Genomic DNA, 21,631 nt, shown 5'->3' on the forward strand with positions numbered 1-21,631 from the left:
CCCTCTCAGTTTATACCCACCTTTTCATCTTCTCCTCTTTCCGGTGCTGTCTCACCCAGTCCTTGGGGCTCTTTTCTGTCTCTAGGACGTGATGTTTTTTGTTTGTCCACCTCAGAAGCTTACTTTTTGGTTCACAGTCTGAATTGTCTACACTGTCCACAATTCCGTGGTCCCCTTTTAATGGATATGCTATTAAACACAAGTTCCTGTCTTCATCTTCTTCAAAGCGAACTGATACCACACCTGGAAGGGGGGTGAGGAGCAGAAAGAACTTTTAATTCCAAAGATGATGTGTTATAAATAACATGATTGTAACATTTGGTTTTTTCTTACCCTGTTCCTTAGTCTCTATGTTGCCAGAGGCCCCAAACTCATCTGCAAACCTAACAAATATCAAAACAGCTAGAAAAGATGACACCATACAAGACAAGCGATTAGGGAGCAAACATGGCCGAGAGTCTTCCTCTCTGATGCACTCAACAAGGCAAGAGCCAAAGAATTACAAGACACATTTTTCCATTATTGAAAATGTTTATTAAATTTTATGTAATTCTTCTAATCCTAAAAGAGACGTAAAAACATTTGCTCTTTATATCTTACGGGAATTTTTGATGCCCTAAACAGAAACTCCGGCGGCCTGAGACTTGCTTTAAAGCAGAGCCTGAACACTGGGAACAAAGGTTTGCCCTGAAGGGTAAGAAGGGTCCAAGGGTAAGGGAAGACTGGGCAAGCAAAACAAAATAATAAAGGAGCAAACAAAACAAACCACACAGCACAACAGACACCCTAGCAAAGGCTTCTTGCAGCACCCCCACACGGGTGGGCACCCCAAGCCTTTTGTCCTCAAACATGTTACTTTATTGGTCTTTGCAGTCACAAAAGAACAAAATGAACACAAGGCAAATAAGGTTGGGCCGGGAGCACAGACGCATGGTGGCCTTGAAAGCAGCTCTCCCCCTTGAGTCTCTAGAACCTGCCATGTGTAATTAGACAGTCTTTGAGGAGGGGGCTGTCAGGTGGGAGCGTTTCAGCAGGTGCCGACGAGCGCCTTACAACCGACTGGCTGAACACCTTTCCTCCCAGGCCTCTCTGGCCTGGGATCACTCAATTTGCTCAGTCCTTGCTGCCCGCCCGCTTGCTCGCTTGCTGCAGGGGAATGCGTGCTCAGAGAGAGATGACACTTCTGAGGTGGTCCCTGTCTTTGGGCGCAGAGGAGCAGAGGAGCCTGGGTAGGGAATTCAGGGGACCACACTTCCCTGTGGCCACGGGGAAACAACCAGGGGGAAAAGGGGGACAAGGGTGGCCAGCTAACAAGGGGCCTTTGGCTTTGTCCTGGAAAAAACAACAGAGAAGGACCAAGTGAGGGCCTTCAACTCCCCCACCCCCAACCACAACACACATGCATATTCACAGAGTACAGAGAGAGGCGCCCAGTACATTCTGTCTTCAAAGAGCATGTTTCAACAGTCCCAGAAGAACCTAAGTTGTTCAAGAGTCTTTTGTACAACCAGGCAATGTAAATTTAATTTCCTTAATGGGTTCTTTGATTTACAAAATATCCCCCATTCCCAGGAAAGTCCACACCATGATGATGGCTAATGCTGTCCCCCCAAAAATGCATTATAAAAAGAAAGAGAGAGTCACCACATGTGAATCAAAGAGTTGCCATAACATTGCAATTTCAGGGACATTCCGTAATAGCAAAGGGTTTCAGCTAATCAGCACAGGCCTCCCACTCCTGCATTCCATCTGACTCAACCCTGCTCCCAGCCTACCTAATCACCAGGGCTTCTGGTTTCCTGGAGGACAAAAAGCAGGCGGCAAGCATTCTGGGAAAAATCCTCCCAAAGTCTTCCCCCGCTGTCTCCCATGGGCGGGGGTGGGGGGACTCCTATGGGGTACTGTGATCAAGAGATACCTGAACATAAAACACAACTACACTTCCACCAAAAATAAACTCAAAACAAATCCACAAAACAAAACAGAATTAAGCAATCTTACCAGGGCTTGCAAACTGAGGGTGTGAGGTGCTGGGCTGAGGGCCAAGAGGAGAAGGGAAAACACAGAGTGGGGAGGAAGGAGGGGAGGGCTCCCGGGATAGCTGCCCGCGCCTTCCCCGGCTGCGAAGTGCCGCCTTGCATCTCCTCGCCAGCGGGGACCCCTATGGCAGCGGGGGCTCACCTTTGTACTGGGGAGTGAATTTGCGCATCTCAGCTGGGAGGGTCTCGTAGAACTGGTGCTCCCTCGGAACCAGGGGCTTGCATAGGGTCGTCTCATTGAAGCGGAGCACGCATGAGTGCCCCCCGACCTGGTGGACAAAAGGCTCCAGCAGGACGCCCTTGGTGCGGGGCTCCACGTCCATGGCCCTGAAGGCTGGGCTCATCCTCCAGACGCAGGCGGCAGGAAGAAGGGGGAGGCGGCGGGGTCCAGCGGCCAGCGAGTCCTCCGTCCGTCGTCTGTCCCTGCGTCCGTCTGTCTCGCTTTGACTCCTCAGTCGCGCGGGCCAGGACGCTCTGCCGGAAGCAAAGAGAGACACTGGCATTGGAAGCGGCCTGGGAACCGCCTTAGAGCCACTAGCCTTCCTCCAGCGGAAAGACAAGCAGCCTGTGCTCTCGCCGGGCCCCACCCACGCCGCCCACCCCGGCTCCGCCTTCTCCCGCAGAAACAAACAGCCAGAGCTCCCGCGGGGCGGGGCCAGATGCCGACAGGCAGCGACTGGCTCCAGGTGTACCCACACAGCCAGTGCCCTCCCACCACGACAGCGGCGTTAGATGGGCGGGAAAAACGCAAAGCCACAAAAGGTAAAGTCCCATTTCAAGCCTAATAATTCAGATTAAATCTTACCATTTTCTAATAAGATTAACTCCATGCATATATATTTTTAACTTTATTTTTTAGAGTAGTTTTAGGCCCACAGCAAACATGAGAGGAAGATACACTGCACACATAACCACCTGCTCCCACACATGTGTTGCCTTCCCCATTACCAATATCTCCCACCATAGTGGTACGTTTGTTACAAATGATGATGAACCCACATTGACACATCATCATAGTTTACATTAGGGTTCACTCTTAGTCGTTAATTGTACTTTTATAAAATGCAGTTAAAAGGAAAACCTGCTTAGTCACCATCTAGTAAGATCTACTCCCCCAGGGTGTCCACCCCCCACCCCCACCCCAAGGCCAAAGACAAGCCCCATTAACCTTATTAGCAGTGGAGCTTGGGCCTAGCTTTAATGATTAACGTCTGTATCTAAAAACAACTGATCAAGGCTGGCTAACTCCATTTAAAAAGATACACGGTGTTCTAGGTCACTGACTATTTTTATCAGTTCTATCCTGATCTCCAAAAGCTGGGGCACACCTTTAAACCAAAGCTGTGCTCCTACCATAATCAGGGCTCTCATCCACTCTGAGGTTTAGGCCTTAGACCTGACTTTGCATCACTAAACACCCCAGATCTTAGCAAAGCAACCTCTACACAATTGTTAACCACTTCAAGGCATGTCAAGCTAGGTCTGTTTCCTGTCTATAATTTACAGACTACATGGTTGCTACTACCACTACTTAACAGCATGTAGGCCATTTCATCAAACATACAGGGTTTTGTTTTGTTTTACTTTTTTTTTCTTTTATGTTTATTTCTGAGACAGAGAGAGACAGAGCATGAGAGGGGGAGGGGCAAAGGGAGAGGGAGACCCAGAATCGAAGCAGGCTCCAGGCCTGACGTGGGGCTTGAACTCACAAACTGTGAGATCATGACCTGAGCCGAAGTCGGTCACTCAACTGACTGAGCCACCCAGGCACCCCCATACAGGGTTTTTAATGGCAACTCTTCCAGTTTCCATTACCCCAGCTGACATGCTGGGTAAGAATAGGTCTGCTAAAGATGGGTCCACTGTCCTCTAAGGTGAGTAAAGCACCTATTAAATGTTGTTGGCTCATCACAGGAACTTACCTCATTTGGTCCTTGAGACACCTTCTGTGAGGAAGACACTACTCTCTCTGTTGCAAACAATGACACTGCTTTGGGGAGGTGAGGGAAGGGCCAGGGACAATAAGCTCCCAAATGAACCTCAATCTTTTGGATGCCATCATAGGGCCACCTCTAGTGCCCAGGGTCTCTGGCATTAGTACCTTCATACAGTACTCCTACATCCATGGGACACTTAGCCTGTTGTGAGAGTGCCTTCACCATGTACTTATATTTTTTATTTTTTAAGTTTATTTACTATTTTGAGAGAGAGAGAGAGAGCACACGTGCACGCAAAAGCGGGGGATGAGCAGAGAGAGAAGAGAGAGAATCCCAAGCAGGCTCCACACTGTTAACACAGAGCCCCATGTACGACTCAACCTCATGATCTGATCATGACCTGAGCCGAAGTCAAGAGTTGGATGTTCAACCGACTGAGCCACCCAGATGCGCCCCTATGTTTTATATTTATATTTGTATTATTTCCTATATATTTATAAAGTTCTCTTTAAGAGTTTCAACTGGTATTAATCTCTTTTTAGAGAGAACTGACTGTGGGTGCCAAATGCAAAGAGATGAAAATCAAAGGTCCTGATTCCTCTCCTGGCACCACCTTCTCAGCATCACAGAAGCCCTCAGGAGGGCAAGTGCTGGGAAAGGTTCTGTGACAATCAGTTCAAAGAATGAGTACATTCCAGACATTCCAGACTCTCTCCAGAAGGTGGAGCTCTGGTATACTTGGCCACACAAGCCCTTTCTCCAGGTTTACACAGACCAGTTCATAATAACCCACTGAAAAGACCTCAGGAGTACGAGCAATACAAAAGGAAAGCTACTGTACTGACTCACAGTCGGTCTGCCAGTAAGTACCCAAGCACGAACCAGGTACCATAATTATTAAATTGTTATTGCACAAGATGCTCCTCATGGTCCAGGCTTTAGAAACAATCCAAACCTTTCATACGAGTATAAACTGCTTTCGTTGTCAGTAATGCTAACACCAATGCAAATCCCTTTCCAACTCTGTCCAAGATTCCTTAAATTTATTCAATTAAATAGAAAAATATCTCTCTCCAGGCATCTTTTACCCACCTCCACACCAAAGCTCAAAAACAAAAGCCGGTCCTTCATAGCACTCTCTAGTATGGTGCAGGAGTGTGGCTAGAGGCCAAAAGGCCAGGTGAATGTCTCCATCTACTCCCAGGTCCTCAGTGTATTCATTAGCTGCTGGGTATGACATGGCACCTTGCCACCCTCCCTGCAGCACCCAACTCTGGCAGTCCGTAGGACATTGCTCACTGGAGAGTAATCATCATCTTGGGTAGAGATGCAAGAAAAAGAAGGCCAACCCTTGCCTGAGGCAAGCTGATGACAGAGGAAACTGCCAAATGTGAGGTGATGTTAGGGAGACAAGTGATTATCCTGTAATGAGGTGAAGCCGGGTTCCAGTCCCACTTCTGCCACTCGATTGCTTAGAGAAAGACTCCAAGTCCCTGGCTCCCTCTGAGTTCCAGTTTTCTGGTTTCTAAAATGGAGAAGAGAGGTCTGAAGTAGATCTCTACTCTGTGGGTGGTGTAATGCAATTAGTGAATACTAGTTTGTTTTAATCATATAGAAAAAAAATAGGGGCACCTGGGTGGCTCAGTCAGTTAAGTGTCTGACTTCAACTCAGGTCATGATCTCATAGTTCATGAGTTTGAGTCCTGCATTGGGCTCTGCACTGAAGTGCGGAGGCTGCTTGGGATTCATTCTCTCTCTCTCTCTCTCTCTCTCTCTCTCTCTCTCTGCCTGCCTCTCCCCCACTCGCTCCTCTCTCCCTTTCTCTCTCAAAATAAATAAATAATCTTAAAAAACAGAAAGTATCATTGTATTGCACATAATAATGTAAGTCCTGTTTTGTGATTGTTTTATTTCAATTATGTTCAATCTCTCAATATGAACATATGTATGGCTTCACTGTACTACATATTTCTTACATTTGGGGTGCAGACAAAGAAGTGGAGCTTCCAGTCTAGCTTCCCTTATAGGCCCTATCTCTGTGGGAAATTGAAGAAATCAAACTTCCCAAGGATTACAGAGCAGCGTATTAGTGGCCTCAACCTGGCCAGAAGGAAGAAAAGTACCCAAAACACCTGCTTTTTCACCTGCTCTTTCTCTGTTCCACATGTGGTTTGAGCAGAGGGTTCTCTCAATGGTTTTTAAACATCCAAAGTCTAAGGCCCAGTTTCCCAAGAATCGTAGAGTATTAATGGTTACTGAGATGTCCATGCAATGTGTGGACCCTGTACCAAGGGGGGGGGGGTGGAAAACAAAATACTGCCTTCAGATTTAGCATCTATTTTATTTTCCACATTGCCTCACATTGGCCCATGAACTCTGAACAGGTAAGGAAAACAACATAATTCATCCTAGGACAGGACACAGATTTCCTCCACAGTCCATCTCCCTAAATCTGTCAAACTGGTTGAAGAATTTACTGGAAACAACACCTTAATAATCTTAGCTTCTAAAATATTGCAAATAAAACAACTATGACTCATGAAAAGCCCTGAGCCGTTAGCTCACACATCTAGAATTTAGTTTAATGAGGCTACAAATGGAGTCTGCTGGGGCCACTTATTTGCCTCAAGAAAAGCCCCAGGGTTGGACAGTGATAGGGAATGTTGTGAGGCACACTAGCCTGATGGTGGAAAATCAACACTCACCATCTACACCTGCTCTCCCTGAGCCCCACAGCCGCCACCATACGGCATCTGCACATAACCCATGACTCCACCACCAGGGTCAGTCACTGAACTCTTAAACACTGCTGGTAGGAATGCAAAAAGGTAACAGCCGCTTCAGAAAACAGTTTGGCGGTTTCTTAGAAAGTTCAACATATACTTATTATATGACCCAACAATCCTACATATGCATATGCCTAAGAGAAATTAAAACAAATGTCCACATAGGCTTATACATGAATGATCATAGAGGCACTATTTACAGCAGCCAAAAGGTGGAAACCCAAATATCCATCAAATGGGTGAATGAATAAACAAACTATGGTATATCCATATAATGCAAGATTATTCAGTAATAAAAGTGAATGTACTGATACATGCAACAATAAAGATTCATCATAAAAGCATCAGAAGTGAAAAAAAGCCAATCAGAAAAGACTATGTGCTATAAGATTCCATTTATACAAAATTCTAGAAAAAGCAGAACTATAGAAAGTAGATAGGCAGTTGCAGAAGTAAGAGAATAGGATTTACTGCAAAGGGGACCAAGAGAACTTTTAGGGGTAATGACAGTGTTTTAGCTATGACTGGGGCAGTAATTATATGACTGCATAAATTTGTCAAAACTCATAAAATTAGACTTAAAATTGATGAATCTTATTGTATATAATTTACACTTCAATAAAGGGATTAAATTTTTTCTTATACTTTTTAATTTACCAAATTTTCATAAGTATATATTATTTTAATAATCAGAAAAAAATTGTATTTAAAAAGATCGTATTAGCTTTTAAATAGTTTCTACATGCAAATGCACTGGATGAAATTTACCTTCCCATCTGTTCTCACTCGGGTCATTTGCCTTACACTGAGCATCTTTTGAGTCACTCCTGCCAAGGTCAGCCTGGGTCACCATCTTGGTCAAAGTGCAGACGCCTCCCTTTCTGTGAAGGCATTGCCAGATGGTACAGACTTTCAGAGATAGCCAAATTTCCCCTTGTAAATCCATGACACCCAATGCTAATCCTAAAGATTTGCTCACTTTGAAAGCCTAATTTTTATCAGGCTCTTAATACTGGCAGATTTTTTTTTTTTAAGTTTATTTATTTTGAGAGAGTATGCGCATGCGTGCGCAAGCTGTGGGGAGGGGCAGAGACAGAAAATCGACTTGGGGCTCATGACCTGAGCTGAAATCAAGAATTGGACGCTTTGTCCATCGATGGATGAATGGATAAAGAAGATGTGGTATATATATACAATGGAGTATTACTTGGCAATCAAAAAAAATAATGAAATCTTGCCATTTGCAACTACGTGGATGGAACTGGAGGGTATTATGGTAAGTGAAATTAGTCAGAAAAAGACAAAAATCATATTACTTCACCCATATGAAGACTTTAAGAGACAAAACAGATGAACAGAAGGGAAGGGAAACAATAATATAAAAACAGGGAGGGGGACAAAACAGAAGAGATTCATAAATATGCAGAACAAACTGAGAGTTACGGGAGGGGTTGTGGGAGGGGGGATGGGATAAATGGGTAAGGGGCACTAAGGAATCTACTCCTGAAATCATTGTTGCACTATATGCTAACTAATTTGGATGTAAATTTTAAAAAATAAAAAATAAAACAAGTTAAAATTTAAAAATTGTAAAAAAAAAAAACAAAAAACGAATTGGACTCTTAACCGACTGAACCACCCAGGCGCCCCTACTCACAGACTACAACCAATTGCATGGTTATCTTTTTTAATTCTTATAAAGTCAAAGCAAAACATCCTTTACAATCAAGCAAAACAGAAGCATGAAGGCCCTTAATAAGCCTTTATTGTAAAACACCCAGAAGGAAAGAAAAATCAGCATCAAGTCGGCTCCTCTTATACTAGCTTCCTTGTTATTTCTCAAACATGCCTGGAATACACCCACCTCAGAGCCTTTGCACTTGCCATTCCCTCTGCTTTGTACACTTTTCCCCTGGGTACCCCCTTGGCTTACTCTCTTACCTCCTCAGCTCTTCATACAAATGTGACTTCTTTAAAAAATTTTTTTTAATGTTTTATTTATTTTTGAGACAGAGAGAGACAGAGCATGAATGGGGGAGGGTCAGAGAGAGAGGGAGACACAGAATCCGAAGCAGGCTCCAGGCTCTGAGCTGTCAGCACAGAGCCCGACGCGGGGCTTGAACCCATGGACCGTGAGATCATGACCTGAGCTGAAGCTGGACGCTCAAACGACTAAGCCACCCAGGCGCCCCAAAATGACTTCTTTAATGAGGCCTTCCTTATTAGCTACCCCATCTGAAAGTAACATATCTCCCTGTCCACACTCCCTTATACAACCCTGCTTTATTTCTCTTTAGTACCTATCACTATGTAACATACTATGTTTTAATTATTTGTCTTGTTTATTTTTTGTTATCCCTGACCCTGACCCCACCAAAAAACAAAGGTCCATAAAATCAGAGATTTCTAACCACTCCGTTCACTGCTGAATCTCCAGAGTCCAGAAGAACACGAACAGAGTAGGCACTTCACAGGATGTGCCTCAAAACCACTACTGCGTCATGAACATCTGTCACACAGAGAACTCAAAAGGCAACCACTGCAATTATCCAAACCCAAACCAATCATACATACAGTGGGTACAATTATTAAAACGAGGCATGCAACACACTTTACAAAATGTATTCTGAGCACCGACTGGTATTAATTTTGCATTTATAATTCCCCATCTATCAAGTCTACAATAACTGAGGAATATAAATGAAGGACTCTGCACCTAACACTCATGTGGGACCTGGTGATGTGGAAACATTTCATGTAAACAAAGCTTAAGCTCTTAATGTAATGACAATCAACTTCCTGGAAAATTATCTCTTGTAGAAAATCAGGCAGGGAAAGAATGGTCACTGAAGAATAAACTTTAAAAATGTGGCCTCAAGAAGATTAAAATTCTATCATAGTTTAAAACAAATATACTAACTAGCAATCAGAAATTCTGTGTTGGTTCAAAGTTCACATCCCAAAGACTCAAACCTTTTACTTTGCAAAGTTATCACTACAAGATGATCATCCCCATCTTTTGCAGGCAAAGCAAAGAATGGCCATGGGTTGGTGCTGAGTCTCTGCTGAAGGCCTCTTTCAGCAACACTGGTGGGTCTGCCATCCAGCTTTATTTAAGTAAGTTATCTCAGCAAGACAATGCAGAAGGAAAATCATTCCCTGCATGACCTGGACTTCTGGGGAAGCTGGGTACCAGATGAGGCACAACCCCTGATAACAAAATGAATACACAAAAAGGAGTTTTAGCAAAATAAAGCCAGGAAGTAAGAGGAAAGCTGTCAACATGTGCCTTGTGGGAGGCAAGGATAGAGGCTGACCAGATTGACCCATCTGAGTACAGGGCATCAAACTACCAACCTCAGGAAAACTCCCACCGCTGCACCACAGAGATCAAGGTATCTCTTATACCCCATTGTGATTGCACTCACTTCCATGTCAAGTAACAGAAGAGTGCATGATGAACTATCGAGATATTATAAAAAGTTTATCAATTTTACAATTTTTAAACAATCTGAGAAAAAATGCTTATGATATACTCTTTTAAATGAAAGCAAGATATAAAAATTGTATAATCTATATTGTCTCAACTATGTCCAAAGAATTATAGAGAAAAAGACTGTCAAAAAGTACCAGCTATGCTACTGAATCATACAATAAAAATGGTTAAAATGGTAAATTTTACGTAAAGTATATTTTACCACATACACACAAAAATTTAAAAAAGTACCAGCTACTCACAGAGGTCATGGCTGTCCCACCCCCTTCCAAGGCCCTTTCGTCACTGCCACTGCATTAAAAATGCTGTATGCCTTGGGACACCTGGGTAGCTCAGTCAGCTGAACATCCAACTCTTAATTCTGGTGCAGGTCATGATCTCATGGTTTGTGAGTTCCAGCCCTGCATCGGGCTCTGCACTGACAGCGCAAAACCCTGCTTGAGATTCCCCTCTCTCCTCTCTCTGCCCCTCCCCTGCTCGCACTCTCTCAAAATAAATAAATGTTAAAAAAAGACAACTTTATTTCTTTTAACGTTTATTTTTCAGAGAGAGAGAGGAAGACAGAGAGAGAGACAGCACGAATTGGAGAGAGGCAGGGAGAGAGGGAGAATCCCAAGCAGGTTCCACACACTCAGCACAGACCCAACACAGGGCTCAAACTCACAAAACTGTAAGATCATGACCTGAGCCAAAACCAAGAGTCAGAGGCTTAACAGACTGAACCACCCAGGTGCACCTAAAAATGGCAACTTAAAAAAAAAGTTGAATGCCTCCAAGTCTCCCAGCTCAGGTGTGAAAAAAACTTGATACAGGTTTCCCAAATTTGACAACGTTCTAAAAATTTACATGACATAGGATGAGTTGTGAAGCTGAAAGAAACTGTTCTAAGTTGTCAACAAGAGAAAGCAGATGAGCATCAACCTAGGGGAGCAACTGTATGCCCTTTCTATAGAAACATTATAACACTGTTGTCACAGAAGAGGTAATCAAAATGCTGCCTCAAAATGTAGGGGGAAAAGTATTGCAGTTGTAGTATTTGTCTGATTTTGAAATGTGTATCTTCTGATTTTTTTTCAATCTAAACAGATCCTCACTTTCCTACCTACTTGGTTTCATAATTGTAAATTCTTTTGTTTAAAGATGGCAGTTATAATTATATATTTATATAAATAAATTAAATATATATATTCATATTACATTATATAAACTTCAGACAGCACAAAACCTGGATCTGCCTTGTACCAAGTAATAAGACGTTATTCCTTTCTTTTCAGTTTTCTAAATGTCCCAAACTTCTTGAAATAGTCTCAAACTCTGAGCATATATTATCTTTACAACAGGGAGGAAAAATATTAGAGGTGAAAAAAGAAAAGAAATCACTAAGACTAAAATAGGAAAACCCAGATAGTTGTTTAGCTCTTGAAGGTTTTAAGCTCATCCAACACTGCCCTAGCCCACACTGCATGCTCAGAGCTCCACTCCATGATGAAGACCCTGGGAGATGGACCATATGTTAACAACCCCCACATACCCTAAGGTGTATACAAGGTGTTGGAAGATCAGAAAAGGAAGTAACCAACTCCTCAAACTTCAATGACAACGTGATACAAACATGCTAGAGACCAGAGCTCCCATTTTGGAGCACTTAGTCTGTTCTGTAACACCCTTGCTCTTACAACAGCCCTCTGGAGTAGACATGGCCATGATGGGCATACTGAGGTGCCAGGTACTGAGGTCACCATAACAGGTATACGTCACCACAAAAACCAGGTACCTGAGATGAAAGAGTCACTGCTAAGAATGGCTGGAATCCTAGTCCTAACCTTAAAGGAGCTGCAGCCTGGCTGGCGGGCTGGCAAGGTGTCTGTCTGCCCCGCCTCCCCCCATCCTCCCAATGCCATAGTAGGCACTGGCTCCACTGAAGCAGCAGGGCCAGAGACAAGACACAATCTCTGCATCAACTTGACACAGATGCCTGTGGTCCAAGACTAGGTGTTCATTTTCTCCCTCGTTAGCATTTTATTCTAGTTAAAAAAAATTTTTTTTTAATGTTTATTTATTGTTGAGAGAGAGAGAGTGAGCGAGCAAGTGGGGAAGGGGTAGAGAGAAAGGGAGACACAGAATCCAAAGCAGGCTCCAGACTCTGAGCTGTTGAGCACAGAGCCTGACACGGGGCTCGAACTCACGAACCGTGAGATCATGACCCGAGCTGAAGTCAGACGCACCACTGACTGAACCACCCAGGTGCCCCTTTATTCTAGTTCTAATAAGTGAAAAGCTGTAAGTTGTACATGGAACTGTTTCATTAAAGCCATAATAACACAGATCCTTCCCCCAATGCTGAGGAACAAATAAAACACCAGATTCTGTTCCAAAAATCCAGACAAGCTTTTCTGTAAGGGAAGCAGCAGCCTCTCAGATGCTTCTCCTCTCTAGAACCACCAGCATGACACATTACCCCATCTCTCTGCCTTGTTAAATTAGATTTCTGGAATGAAAGACTAGAGGATCCCAAAATGGAAGGGGATGAGAAGGAACTTTCAGCCTACCTAGAAATATGTTCATCAGCGTTACACTGATAGAATTACAAAGTTTTAGCAACTTAAAAAGCTTTTTTTAGCTAAAAGCATAGCACGACTCCTTCAAGGAAATTGAAATTATTGATTCTAAGGTGTCACATGTCTTCTTTATCTGAGAATCACATTTTCTTTTAAATAACTAAATGTATTTCATACATACACCAAGAATTCTCACTCCTCCTTAGAAAGAAGCCCATTACTCCTCTTTCAAGGGCAATTCTCATTTCTAGTCTCCTCCTCCTTGGTGCAGTCTATGACTCCCACCACCCCCTAAAAAATACACACAACAGAAACACACAGAAATGGCTGACTCAGACTGCAGCCAAATTGCTGTGAGGGCTCAATCCATGAGGGACTTTCCTACCTTGAGTCACAGTTCTCTCTTGTGCTGACAAATAATGGTCCATTGGCTTCAGGCAAGATTATATGTTCTCTGCATGTTGTTGATGTTTACCCCTACTCATCCCTCAGCTGGTTCCCTAACCAGATGACACACGAGCTCATCCTCTAAAACACAGGGAGCCAAAAATGATTCAGTCCTCGTGAGCAGCCACAGAACCCAGGCATCCCTGACATGCCTAGGCCGACACCCTGAGTGCTATACCTGCTGATGGAGGGACCAAAGTGTATCCTGCACTGCACCAGGTCCTATATGTCCAGGGGGCACAATTTGCTCCAGGTCCTTGCAAAACCTCACTTAGTTAATACTTTCCTCAAGGGTTTGCAAAGTGTCCCAGGCTCAAAGCACCAATCTGGCAGCTTTTATCACAAACCACTCAGTATACTCAGTGTTCCTCCACGACCAGCCAGAAAAAGAATGAGATACGGGCATGAAAAAATTCCTGACACTGGCACAGGTCACAGCACTTTGTCCTAACATAGAGCCATTTGCCAGTCATCCTCCATAAGTCCTGAGATTTCTTTCCAAAATAAATCATAGCAAAATACTAAGAAACTTTGAGGAAATCAAGTTCAACCACATCCACAGTTCTGAAGCAAATCATACACTGACTTCTTTGGAATCAGCCAGCTTGTGAGAAGGGCAGTGACTTCAGTCACTCAAGAGCACATTTGAGGACTGGGAGGGAAGGCCAATGGGGCACTTTCACTTTTGACATCTTGCCAGTGTGTTCCCTTTCTTTGGTTCTATACAAAGAACCTCCAGTATTTTCAAAATAAAAACACTCTTTTGGGGTGCCTGGCTGGCTCAGTCAAACATCCGACTCTTGATTTCGGCTCATCTCACAGTTGTGGGATCAAGCCCTGCATCAACTCTGTGTGCTGGGCTGGGCATGGAGAGATTCTCTCTCTCTCTCCCTCTGTCCCCCCTGTACACACATGCTCTCTCTATAAAAACAAAAAACCACACACACACACTCTTCTGAGAGTGAAATGAATCATTCCTGGAAGAGGGAAGCCTGTTTCCTCCTTTCCTAGCCTTCACCTGCCCTAGACCTGCTGGCCACATCCATCAGCGTTTCAGGGCCCAGAGTCTGTCAGCTCCCACCTGGCACCTCTGCAAGGTCCACACTTCCAAATGCCCCAGGATTCTGCATCTGGTGCTTACAGTCTTCCCCTCGGCTCTCAAGGTAGGTGCAGCATCCCAATCAACCCTAAGGTCCTCAAGCATGCAACTCTGTGAAGGTGTTGCTGTGTTTGTCCCATAAAGCCAAGCATAGATACTACAAGGGGCAGGGGCAGGGGCAGCTCAAAGGACCTGGGGAAAAGACACTTGTGTTCCCATACTCTCCAATAAGAACATAGATGAAGAGAAACCCAGACCCTCAGCAGGGAGTTGGCAACCAACTCCACTATCTCTCCTCCAGAAGCACTCACCTCAGAGAAGATATACTGTTCATGGAAGGACATCTTTCACTGCCTTACATGTAAAACCTCTACTCATAATAGCAGAAAACTTGAAAATGTTCATTAAGAACTCATTTAGGAGGCCATAATCTCAGCAGTGTGCAATTAAGTGGTTTAAGAGTACTGTATGTTTTTCCTGTCAGGTTGTTCAAGCTCATACAAATATACATTCTTTGGGATACCTGGGTGGCTCAGTAGGTTAAGCGGCCAACTCTTGATTTCGGCTCAGGTCATGATCTCACAGTGGTTCATGAGATCAAGCCCCACATCGGGCTCTGCACTGACAGTGCAGAACCTGCATGGGATTCTCTTTCTCCCTCTCTCTCTGCCCCTCCCATGCTGGTGCTCTCTCTCTCTCTCTCTCAAAATAAATAAACTTTAGGGGCGCCTGGGTGGCTCAGTCAGTTAAGCACCTGACTTTGGCTCAGGTCATGATCTCACAAGCTCACCTGCTTCGGATTCTGTCTCCCTCTCTCTCTGCCCCTCCCCTGCTCACACTCCGTGTCTCTCTCTCAAAAAATAAACATACATACATACATACATACATACATACATACGCAAACAAACTTTAAAAAATATACATACATTCTTTGGTCATGTATTCTATATCCACCCTTCCTCTTCCTTTGTTGGGTAACTCTGTAGACAGTCTCTCAAGGAAACAGTATGATTCTGTTTAGCATGAGAACCAACAGGTGCTGGGTTCACACACCTCCACAGAGCACCCTGTAAAAGAAGCTAAACTGAGAACTCCAGAAATAGAGCATCACTTGTTGCTCATGAAAAGGGGAGGAATGAGCTAAAGGTGCAGTCCACAGACACCAAGTTTCAAGCACATTTTAAACAAATGGGCATCAGAGTGAAAGAAGGCAGGCGTGGAACTAGGTTAATCCCAAGACAAAAGTTGCTGCAGCCTTAGCAAAGATACCAAAGTTGTATAGACCTGGGATCTCAATCCCAGATAAAAAAGGTAGGGAGGAGGGTTACAGTAAAAATTTGTATCTAGCATGAGTTTTATACTTGTTAAACAAAAATAATCTACTATTCTTATAAAACAAGCTTTGAAGGGGGATGCAAGATTTTTACATTCCCCAAAAGAGTAAGACAGAGCTCACACAACCCATGGGGCCCCTCATTTCTGAGTGTACAGCTAGGGATAGAAAAGTCTGGAGCAGAAATAGCAACACTAGCCAGGTGTTCTGCTTCTTTGTCTCTAACACATCTTATCTCCTTAAAAGAAAAGTTTTAATCTTCCTTGGCCTGGGATTTGACACTCAATTTCTAAAACATGTATTAGTGTCTGAAGTAAGATAAATGGATGGATACACAGAACAAAACTAAATAACCTCCCATTTTGATCAATTATGACTTTCAGTTAAATACATTCACAAGAATGAGTTAAAACAAGCAAACAAACCCAGCAGTGCAAAGAAAGTTTTGTGAATTCTCTACAACAGAAAGCAAGCAGAAGCAGCCCAAGAGGCCCAGACTGATTCCGGCTGTCCTAAGGAGTTTATGACAGCAGGTACTAGAGCTCCATCTCCAAGTCACAAGGGTTTCAAAAACAACCCAAAGCCTCAAATCCTTCAGTTCAGAGTGGGATGAGATTACCCCAGGAACAAAAAGAACACAGGTGGAAGACTTAGCATAGTGAGGGTCCCATGAGCAGCTGCTGGAGCTGTTACTTCTATTTTTTTGTGGGCAGGATGCTGTAGGTGCTATGTATCTTCACCAACAGCTACATTTCATGAACATTTAAAATCAAACCAAGGCATGACTTCTGTTTAACCACATGCTTGTTTTGCTGTCTGTTCTGACCTGAAGACCACATTTAGGAGCTTTCGTCCTCCCAACCATTTCAATCTTAACTAAGTGGCATCTCAGAGGCATTAAGTACAAAAACTTTTTGTTACTAGAATATTAACTTTTAGCCAGCATATAATGATAATGCTCATGTGTCACCATAGCTTAATCCTTACTTGTAAAATTGAATTAGTGTAATTTCACTTAGAAGAGAACCCTACTTATGCAAATTTACATTAAAAACAAATACACAACCTTGAAAAAGATTGGAGAAAATGTCTGTAAACAGAAAAATGAACCCAAGGTGCACTTGAGCCAGATGTGGACTACGGTCAGGTCCAACAAACTTTCTGGGTAAAAAGATGTCCTCATCTCCCCTCCAACCTCCCATGTAAAATGGCAAAATGGTAATGTGCTACAGCCTCCCTGATCCCAAGGCAAGTACCTGTGGGGTATATCATCACAACCAACACCAGGAAGAGCTTGCTTCCTCCCTCCATCCCCAGAGCTTAACCCAGTGCAGTGGTGCCCTTTAAAACAGGCCAAGGTAAGAAGACTTTCAGGAAGACTGAAGAGCCAGTGAGGGGGCACCTGGGTGGCGTCTGACTTTGGCTCAGGTCATGATCTCACAGTTTGTGAGTTTGAGCCCTACATCGGGCTCTCTGCTCTCAGCATACAACCTGCTTCAAATCCTCGTCTCCCTCTCTTTCTGCCCCTCCCCTGTTCATGCTCTCTCAAAAATAAATAAGAATTTTAAAAAAATAATAAATAAATAAATAAGCATTAAAAAGAAAAAAAGAGAGAGAGAGAGAGAGAAAGAGCGAGCCAGTAGGGAGGGGAGCTACACTGAGGATGAAGGATACAGCATTCCTTTTGGGATGCATTATATGGTATGTAATACTGTTACTTAGAAAAATATACATATATCAACACAGTAGCAGGATCACACCCAAGAAATCACAACCAGTTCAGGGTAGCGGTTCCGGTAACAATGTCACATCTCTACCACTAAGAAGTGAGAAGGAAATGTTCAAGAGGAGAGCACCTCTAGGGCGCTTGGGTGGTTCAGGCGGTTAAGCGTCCAACTTTAGCTCAGGTCATGATCTCACGGTTTGGTTTGTGAGTCTGAGCCCTGCGTTGGGATCTGTGCTGACAGTTCAGAGCCTAGAGCCTGCTTCGGATTCTATGTCTCTCTCTCTCTCTCTGTCTCTCTCTCTGCCCCTCCCCTGCTTACACTCTGTCTGCCTCTCTCAAAAATAAACATTAAAATTTTTTTTGAAAAAGGAGGAGAGCACCTCCAAATGTGACTCTGAGAATGGCAAAGATGCACACAGACAAGCTGGAACAGAATTCATGAAATATGTGGGTAAAAAGTAGAACTTCTAAAGGAATACATTTTGTTTAGATAATAACTAAATGTGTATGTGTAATTAAAAACAATAAATATTGTAGGGAGGCCAACTTTCCAAGTACTCTAAGTTTATACAAAAAATTCTTTTATTTTTATTGGGCTGTATCAAAAAATTCTTTTATTTTTATTTTCTCAAGTTTATTTGTTTTGAGAGAGAGAGACAGACAGACAGACAGATAGACAGAATGAATCCCAAGCAGGCTCCGCACTGTCAACACAGAGCCCAATTCGGGGATCAGACTCACTAACCATGAGATCATGACCTGACCCAAAACCAAGAGTCGGATGCTTAACTGACTGAGCCACCCAGGCGCCCCTCAAAAAATTCTCCTGGCAAAGTTAAGGCCTGCTTTATATTGGGGTAAAAACGGTGCGTTACCTCTTCTTGGTGCCTGTCTTTATCTGTACACCAGGCATGGTACAGTTTTACAGAGGTGCTCTGAGGTGGGAACAAGAGTAAAACATCTAGCCTCCTGCCTGGCTCGCATGCAGTGCATTCCCCAAACGTGGGCTGTTCTCTACCCACTGCCCTACGGTTCCTCCAGAGTCCACTGGGAAATGGAGGTCACAGGAGGGACTTGACAGTACGAGGCGATAAGGGCATATACTAAGCCTGTGCTCATGGAAGGAGTGCAAAGAGAGGAGGCTTCAACGCCAGGCAGAGGAATGGAGTGCCAAAGGATATCCTGTTTAGCCTTTAAAAAAATAAAGATTTTTAACTGGTTGTAAATGTGATAAAATGACCACCATTATTAGTCTCTTCATCCTGCAGATTTTCTTCCATGCATTTTTCTATTCTTTACATAAACAGGATCAGGCTGTATATGTATTACTTTGCTTCCCCCCATCTCCCCCAGTAAAATTGGCTGTTCCTCTCACCTTTTTACACTTGATCTTAGCCAAAAGGCCGAGAAGCGATATCTCACCTTTTTAAAAACTGTGATGAAATGTGTGAAACAATGGAACATTCACCTTAAAAAAATTTTTTTTAAATGTTTATTATTTTTGAGAGAGAGAGAGAGACAGAATCCAAGCAGGGGAGAGAGAAGAAGACACAGAATCTGAAGCAGGTTCCAGGCTGTCAGCACAGAGCTCGACGTAGAGCTTGAACTCACGACTGTGAGATCAGAATTTGAGCCCAAGTCAGACACTTAACCGACTGAGCCACCCAGGCACCCCTAAAATTCACCCTTTTAAACTGTTTGGGGGGTACAGTTCAGTGGCACCAAGTATACTCACATTTTATACAACCATCACCACCACCCATCTCCAAAACTTTTTATCTTCCCAAACTAAAACTCTGTACCCATTAAACAATTAACTGTCCAGTCTCCCTTCCTTCAAGCCCCTGGCAACCACCATTCAACTGTCTCTATGATTCTGACTACTCCAGTTTCTCACACAAGTAGGATCATTCAACATTTGTTGTTTTGCTATTCTTCCCCATTAAACTATATGCCTTAGCCATGTATCTGTCCATACAGAATTCCTTTCAAAGACAGCATAATATTTACACATAATCATAATGCATTTTTTAACTTCCCCACTGACACTAATTTATTTATTACAATAATAATTCAATGAGTGTCCTTGTAGCTGTCTTTGCACTCTTGTGGAAGTATTTCTGTAGGAAAATTCCTAGAAGTAGAATTGCTGGGACAAAGCATAGAGGTTGCACCCAGTTTCACTCTGCCCTGTAATGTCCGTGAGCCACCAAGGATTGTGGGAAATTAAACTGGCAGAGAGAAAAGGGAAAACCTGGTTTCACAGGTCACTACTGCAGTGACATAGGCAGAGGGACGGTGGCAGAAGAACCAGCATCTATTGGGGTCTACTGTCTGCATTCTTGCTTAAGGAGTAAACAAAATAGAATTCTTATACACATTAGAAGCACATGTGAAAGGGCACCTGGGTGTCTCAGTCAGTTAAGTGTCTGACTCTTGATTCTGGCTCAGGTCATGATCTCCCAGTCTGTAGGATTGAACCCCATGTCGGGCTCTGCATGGGCAGTGCAGAGCCTGCTTGGTATTCTCTCTCTCCCTCTCTGCCCCTCCTCCACTCATGCTCTTTCTCTCATAATAAATAAGTAAACATAAAAAAAGAAGCACGTGTGAAAAAGGAGGTTTGAGAGGAGAAAAATAAGCCTTTAAAGAAAAACTATGTGTGCTTAGAAAGCTCTCAAGCTACTCTGTTACTTTTACACCATAGACATGTTTCAGGTAACTTTGTGGGCTCATGAACTTAGTATCTGGTTATCTTAAGATGTCAAAACCAAAGGTGAAAGAGAAGGAGACGACACCGCCTTCACAGTCCTGAGCCTGAGAGTTTGCTAGAAGAAGATGATAGCAGGAGTACCCCTAGTAAAGCTTCAACCTCTAGGAGGACATAAGGATCAAGACCAAGCTGATCTTTCCAGCCTTTCCCAGCCTAAGCTTCCTTCCCTCAAGGGTCTCTCCTCCGTCATCCCAGGGGCAGGGAGTAGGAAAGAGTCCTGAGAACCCCCAGGTTCTGGGGCTCCCAAAACACCAGAGCTGCCTTCTCCAGACACCTGTCCCACCTGGAATGACCTCCCCACATTCAGTGGCACTCAGCAGGGCACAGATTCTCCTGCCTTCTCCAATGTACCTAGGGAGGCTGGTGGCCAGCCCACACAGGGGAATTAAAGAAGGAAGGGGGTGGCGAAAGTAGAGAAACAGGATTTGGTAGATGACTAGGTGTACCACACTGTTCTTAACCCTTTAGGGGGTTACTGGCCCCCTCAAGAATCTGAGATGTGTGGGCCTCTCTCCTGAAAAATGCACATCCTCACTGAACTCACATACAGTCTGGGATGTGAGCAACTGTGGACTCTATCTTCAGAACTCCTGATACAGGGAATCAAATTAGAGGAATGAGTCCAATATTGAGCCTTCCCACTTCAGAACAAGGATGTTTTTGTTCATGAATTCACGGAGTTGAACTGCAGACACTTAAATATAAGGGGATGGTCAAATACCCAAGAAAAAATGTTCAGCAGATAGTTGGGAGCAATGGATTTGCAGCTTGAGTGAACCTAATTTGAAAACAGATTTGGGAATAGCCTACAAAGGGAAGACAGAAGGCATTCTAAGAGTAATGTGCAAAGAAAGAAGAGCACTGGGTCAGGGCCCCTATAGGTGAGAACTGCCTGAGCAGTGTGAGAGAAGGTCTGTAAAGAGACAAAGAGGCAGAACATCTACCCCCTCCCTGGAAGCCATGGGTTAAGAATCTCCTCCCAGTTTCACATGGGAAATCTAGGTCTCATACATACCCTTCGGACCACACGACAGAGAGAGAGGAGGAGGGTCTTGCACTGTGTGGCCCTTTAGGTCCCTGACAGCCCTCAGAGTTCACGGTCTGCGGCTCAGTTCTGAATGAGCTTTGGCAAAGCCTTCCCAACTTCTTCGCTGAAAAGATCTACACGAAGAATCCCTTCAAACCAAGCCACCATAGTGAAAAGGTCTCAAGCACAGGGTGTGATCAGCAAAAGCCAGCGTATGGGAAATCCTAAAAGATAAATGACAATTGCTTCAACCAAACAATTACAAGGAGGGGCACCTAGGTGGCTCAATCAGTTGAGCATCCCACTTCAGCTCAGGTCATGATCTCATGGTTTCTGAGTTTGAGCCCCAAGTCGGGCTCTGTGCTGACAGCTCGGAGCCTGGAGCCTGCTTCTGATTCTGTGTCTCCATCTCT

General features: G+C 43.8%; 1 protein-coding gene and 1 long non-coding RNA gene across 4 annotated transcripts in view; both read right to left on the reverse strand.

Annotated features, from left to right (window-relative positions):
• The window catches only part of IP6K2 (inositol hexakisphosphate kinase 2), a 30,655-nt gene that overhangs the window by 5,981 nt on the left and 3,043 nt on the right, over positions 1–21,631 (reverse strand). The window contains exons 1-3 of one of the 3 annotated variants that reach the window (XM_030306696.1): positions 21,207–21,349; positions 2,182–2,513; positions 21–243 (exon numbers count right to left, since the gene is read on the reverse strand). In XM_030306696.1, the coding sequence (XP_030162556.1) occupies positions 21–243; positions 2,182–2,383 (425 nt within the window). In that variant the 5' untranslated portion in view covers positions 2,384–2,513; positions 21,207–21,349. Of the gene's footprint in view, positions 1–20; positions 244–2,181; positions 2,514–15,288; positions 15,430–21,206; positions 21,350–21,631 lie in introns of those variants that run through there. The other 2 variants (XM_030306695.1, XM_030306697.1) reach the window with 2 other exon arrangements.
• LOC115508237 lies at positions 681–2,163 on the reverse strand. Its single transcript, XR_003966963.1, has 2 exons — positions 1,776–2,163; positions 681–1,332 (listed from the first exon to the last, which is right to left on the reverse strand). It is a non-coding gene; the product is annotated as an uncharacterized LOC115508237 (long non-coding RNA).

Source organism: Lynx canadensis, chromosome A2, assembly GCF_007474595.2.
Source record: "Lynx canadensis isolate LIC74 chromosome A2, mLynCan4.pri.v2, whole genome shotgun sequence".
Classification (NCBI taxonomy): Eukaryota; Metazoa; Chordata; class Mammalia; order Carnivora; family Felidae; genus Lynx; species Lynx canadensis.